This window comes from Pseudopipra pipra, chromosome 6 (assembly GCF_036250125.1).
Source record: "Pseudopipra pipra isolate bDixPip1 chromosome 6, bDixPip1.hap1, whole genome shotgun sequence".
NCBI lineage: Eukaryota > Metazoa > Chordata > Aves > Passeriformes > Pipridae > Pseudopipra > Pseudopipra pipra.
Genome location: NC_087554.1, coordinates 39,471,695 through 39,477,202, shown reverse-complemented (window position 1 = coordinate 39,477,202; position 5,508 = coordinate 39,471,695). Strand labels below are relative to the sequence as shown.

The window sequence follows — 5,508 nt, the reverse complement described above, 5'->3', positions numbered from 1 at the left end:
GATGTACAGGAGTGGCTCAGAATTCTCACTGATCCCACAGCACTGAAACAGAGTGAAAATTTCCCCTGCAAAGATGCAAAATCCTCTAAACGCTGAGGCAGCACCTGCACACTTGCAGGTGTTGTGACAGCATAAACGTCCATCATCTGCAATACTACCTCAATCTCTCCAAAAATGATACACACACACACACACACACCCCAAGCAGGGCAGATGCAGTAGCAGCCTCAGCATTCTCTGGTGGTATTTGGTTCCCTGAAATTTTAGCATGACTTCGCCCCCCTGGGCTGGCTACAAAGCTTGTTACTGATCGTTAGATGAGCACTGGTTAATGACTCCTAAGAGTCCCTCTCATCAGACCTCAAAAAGATCCTCACAGGCTCAGGGATCTGCCGTTGTGCAGATAGTGGAAGAGAGAGGAGCTTCTAAGAGTATTAATGCTTACGGCCTGGGCTTCTGGCCAGAGTCACCTTAGGAAACCTTACTGTGGTCTTGCAGTGTTCGAAGGGAGCCTATAAAAAAGATGGGGACAGGCTTCTTAGCAGGGCCTGTTGCAATAGGACAAGGGATAAGGGTTTCAAATAGGAAGGTCAATTTAGATTAGATATAATTAAATATTAGATATCATTTTTTACAGTGAGGGTGGTGAAGCTCACAGGTTGTCACAGGTTGCCCAGAGAGGTGGTGGATGCCTGATTCCTGGAAACATTCAAGGTCAGACTGGACTGGGCTCTGAGCAACCTGATACAGCTGAAGATGACCCTGCTGATGGCAGGGGGGTTGCACTAGTGGGCCTTTAGAGAATCCTTCCAACCCAAATTATTCTATTATTTTGTGATTCCACAGCTCCTCTTACCGAACTTATAGAAAGTCGGTGGATGCAGGGTGCAATCAGGGCCAGCAGTGCCCAGCTGGTGAGGGGCGTTCAAGGGGTCCCCAGAGCGTGCAGTGAGACCCCGCAGCGGTGCACACACCCCCTGCCCGCCGGGAAGGGGGCACCTGGAGCCTCAGGACCGGGCAGGGCAGGGAAGGGAAGGGAAATCCCCCCGGGGTGCGGCAGGGAACTACCGACGGGGACGCCGGAGAGGCGAGTACTTCCCCCCTGGAAAAACGCCAAGTTCCCTCTCGCGCCGACATCTTTCCTCCCCTCCCCTCCGACGCCCCTTCTGGGCGGCCCCAGCTGCTCCGCCCTCCCTGCCAGTGCCGGCGGCGCCGAGCAGGACCAGACCCGTCGGTCGGGCTTTGACTGGCTGGAAATTCCCGTCCTCGGCGGCTCCTCCCCCGCAGAAATCCCCTGGCCGCGGTGTATATGCGAGGCAGCGCCGCCACTGCCGCTCACTCGCAGCGCCCACAGTTCCGTCGCCATGATCAGCGCCCGCCGCGCCGCCGAGCCGCCCGCCATGGAGGGCTACGAGCACCCCAAGAAGGACCGTCAGGGCGGGTTCCCGCTCGACGATCGCCACGACAGTGGCTTGGACTCCATGAAGGAGGAGGAGTACCGGCAGCTGGTGAAGGAGCTGGAGGACATACGGCTGCAGCCCCGCGAGCCGCCCGCCTGGGCACAGCAGCTGACGGAGGACGGGGACACGTAAGTGGGGTCGAAACGGGGCAGGGGTGGCTCGCACATGATGGGGGACACGGCACGACCGGGACGGGGCAGGACGTGCTGCCGGCGGGGAGGCGCCGGGCTGGGCCGCGCCGCGGCGGGAGGAAGGGAAGGGAGGGAGGGCGGAAAGTCCCTGGAGTGGCGCCAGGGAGAGGCGGCTCCCGGGCCGCGGAAAGCCCCGGCCGCGCCGAAAGCCCCGGCTTGCGACACCCGCGCGTGACCCTGCCCCGGGCCCGCCGCGGGGATTTGGGGGGGCTAACGTGGCATTAGGGGGTTTTAACGTGTGTCGCTTAATTATTCTTTTTTTTCCCGTGCAGTTTTCTCCATTTGGCAATTATTCACGAGGAAAAAGCCCTGAGCCTGGAGGTGATCCAACAGGCAGCCGGCGACCGGGCTTTCCTGAACTTCCAGAACAACCTCAGCCAGGTACTTTCACCTCCACAGCCCCAAATCCGGATCAGCCCCAGCTACCCCCACACAAGGCCTCTGGGGAATTCCCCCAAAAAAGTCCTTTTAATTTTTTTTTTGTTTTAATTGATGGAATCAATTGAATCAAAGCCTACTTAAATCAAAGCCTGCATTCGGGAAAGTCCCCAGCTGGCTCCAGCCGGTGTTAGTACAATGCTTCCTCTCCCCTGAAAGAGCGGCATTTAACACCCACATTTTTCAAATATGATGCAATGAGTTGCATCCCTCTTTATTGAGATGTTAATGATACACTTCATATAGATGGACTGTTCGGTGTCCAGAGAGCCCTAAGTTCATCACTTCCAGAGGAAAGGGCAACTATACAATATCTTGGGAAGCATAAAGAATTGAGTTTATCGAGTGTGCTTTTAGCTGGTGGCACAAATCTCCAAGCGGTCGAGAGGTCTGCTTGTCCAGATGTTGCTGCAAGTTTGCACTGTAACTTACAAGCTGCTTTTTCTCTCTTTCGTGCAGACTCCTCTTCACCTAGCAGTGATAACTGATCAGCCTGAAATTGCTGAGCATCTTCTGAAGGCTGGATGCGACCTGGAAGTCAGGGACTTCCGAGGAAACACCCCCCTGCACATTGCCTGCCAGCAGGGCTCCCTTAGGAGCGTCAGCGTCCTCACGCAGTACTGCCAGCCACACCACCTCCTCGCTGTCCTGCAGGCAACCAACTACAAAGGTACAGCCACACTGCTAAACAGTTTATCTTGATGTGCTGCACTGAGGGTAGGGTTGGTGTCCTGTAGATCTCAAAGATCTCTGGAGAGATGGAGAAGGATTATTATGACCATTTGAGAGTTGAGGAGCCCTAAGTACACAGCAGTGTGTGACTTCTTTAAAATGCCACTGTCTTATAGGCCTCCTAAGTGTCGATTATTGTCTCTCATGGCTTTGAATTTTGCATTTTTAGTGAGTACTTTTGCCATGCTCCTTCTTTTTTTGGTTGTAATAATTTGCAGTCAAGCACTGGAATAAAACCCCTAAGAAATCTTTTTGAAATCCAACCTTGCTATTCATGCTCACTGGAAGCTGGAAAGCTCTTCCGGGAAACACCCTTTTGCCATGGATGAATTGCAAATTTAGTATCATCCTGGCCTATCATCTTGACTTTTATGAAATGATGGGGCATTGAGTTAGACTTACTCGGATTTTCCCTTTGTTTGTGTTTTGCAGGACATACGTGTCTTCATTTGGCATCCATTCAAGGATACCTGGCTATTGTCGAGTATCTGCTGTCCTTGGGAGCAGATGTAAATGCACAGGTATGTAACGTGTACCATGACTTTAACTGAGTGGGGCTGTGTAGTCTTAAGAATCAACAGATCTGGCAGCGGCTCTGCTAACATGCCAAACCTTATGTTATTTTCACACAGGAGCCGTGCAATGGCAGAACAGCACTACATTTGGCTGTTGATCTGCAGAATTCAGACCTGGTGTCGCTTCTTCTGAAACATGGGGCAGATGTGAACAAAGTGACCTATCAGGGCTATTCCCCCTATCAGCTCACATGGGGAAGAGACAACTCAAGCATACAGGAAAAGCTGAAGCAGCTGACCACAGCTGACCTGCAGATGTTGCCGGAAAGTGAGGATGAGGAGAGCAGTGAATCGGAACCTGAATTCACAGAGGATGAAGTAAGTAACTGTTTGCTTCTTTTCAAGAGAAGGGGAAAATCCGGTCTTGTGTAGGTTTTTTTGTTGCTGCTGCTCTGACAACATGCCCCAGTAACCTCTTGCAGTATAACAGGCATGTATAAATAAGGTCATGCTGTCAGCAGTGAGCAAAATGGCAAGTGGGGCAAGCATATAAACAGAGTAAGAATAAAAAGTAAAAAAATAACATGAGGGAATGGAGGTTAACTTCATGCAACATGGTTCTCTGCACAGCATTCTGTGGCTGACAGAGAACCTCATGAGATAAAATTCAAGTTAATGGGCGGTTTCCTCTTCCCCAGCCTTTGTTTTTCTAACAGTCTGAGTGCTGTTAAATGGCAAAAGTAACCGTTTTGGTGTAAAAACTGTATACACTGCTGAAGTCTGGGCTTGCAGAATTTGGCTGTTGTCCCAGAGTGGATACAGTATTTTCAGTAAGATTTTTGCATTAACAGCTTTTGGTTTTTTTCTTGTAGCTTATATATGATGACTGCCTTATTGGAGGACGACAGCTGGCATTTTAAAGCAGAGCTTTCCGTGAAGTGACTATATACCTATGTATAGAAAAAGGACTGACTTTCTTCATTTAAAAAGAAAGTCGCAATGTGGAGAGAAAAAACAGGAAGGAAATACTACACTGCCCAGCAAGAAGGAGCTCATAACTTTAACAAGACAGTTCCAGGATCTGCCCCATGTTTAAATACAGGAGTGGGATATGTAACATCAGTAGAGATCTGTGATTATTCATGCCACCTGATAAAGAGCCATGTAGCCCATTTTCTCAGCCCTACAAAGCTAACAGACTACACATCCAACCTGCTCATTACAGAGAGCTTGCTTGTGGCATTAAGTACTGCAAGGAACACGTGTACTTTCATGGCAAGGTGGACTCATACCAACACCCCTTCTTCTCAGAGCCTGTGTGTTAATTTGCATTGGGCTGGTGGCAGTCCCTGGCATTTCTGACTGACCTCAGGTCGGGGTCAGTGCTCTCAGTGGGGCGTTCCAAGTGGAGGAGTCGGACCAAGGGACTGGTGACTTCCTGGCTCATAGGAGAAAGTAGCAATAATGTTAACTGTGGGCATTGGAAACAGTGTGTTTCACACCATGTGTGTCATAATTGCTACACTTTTTAGCAATTGTATATTGTGTAAATACTGTACATTTTTTGTTTATAATTATTTTGGTACATGTGAGATATGTATTTATTAAAAAAACGTCAGATTACTGTACCTAGTCTGTGGAATGGTTCATTGCTCACCTCCTTGTCCTGAGATCATGGGAACCTGCCTGGTTTGCTTTTTAAGAAACATTTACCACCTAGTAGACCAATGGGGTCACGGTCTCAGGGGTTTTAGGTAGTTCACCTCAGCAGTGATAAGACATCTGAGCAGCTTGCAGCTCTCAGCCCTTCTGCTGCAGCTAATTTTGGAGGCAGACGTAGGTGTTGTTTCCTGCACCCATTGCAGCAGGCGGGCTGTGGGGCCGGGATTCCCCCTCTGTCACCCAGCACCAGGCTCCCCACCCACTAGAGCGGGGTTTTTTAGGCTGTTTGTGGCAGCACCTGACCACTTCTGCCCTCATAGCACCTTTTGTTCCAGCTCCAGTACTTGGCAGTTTTTTCCAGGAGGCTGGAGGTTTGCAGCACAACCCTGTGTCTGCTCACCTCTTGTTTATCTCCTGGCCCAGTTCCAGCTGGAACTCTGACACCTTTGGAATTTCCAAAGGGGATTTCCATGGGAAGAGGGAACACTCCCAGGGTGCTTCCACCCCTGA

At 50.4% G+C, this 5,508-nt stretch overlaps 1 protein-coding gene across 1 annotated transcript; it reads left to right on the top strand.

The window, feature by feature from the left end:
- Positions 1–242: 242 nt before the first annotated feature.
- Positions 243–4,964, top strand: NFKBIA (NFKB inhibitor alpha). The gene is made up of 6 exons (XM_064658622.1): positions 243–1,588; positions 1,924–2,032; positions 2,549–2,759; positions 3,254–3,342; positions 3,454–3,714; positions 4,209–4,964. The coding sequence occupies exons 1-6, from the start codon at positions 879–881 to the stop codon at positions 4,254–4,256; spliced, it is 1,428 nt and encodes a 475-aa protein (XP_064514692.1). The 5' UTR covers positions 243–878; the 3' UTR covers positions 4,257–4,964.
- The last annotated feature ends 544 nt before the right edge of the window (positions 4,965–5,508 follow it).

Coding starts and splice junctions, on each gene's coding strand:
- NFKBIA (XM_064658622.1), top strand. CDS start 879: ATGCAGGGTGCAATCAGGGCCAGCAGTGCCCAGCTGGTGAGGGGCGTT. Junction 1,589..1,923: donor CTGACGGAGGACGGGGACAC/GTAAGTGGGGTC, acceptor TTTCCCGTGCAG/TTTTCTCCATTTGGCAATTA. Junction 2,033..2,548: donor TCCAGAACAACCTCAGCCAG/GTACTTTCACCT, acceptor TCTTTCGTGCAG/ACTCCTCTTCACCTAGCAGT.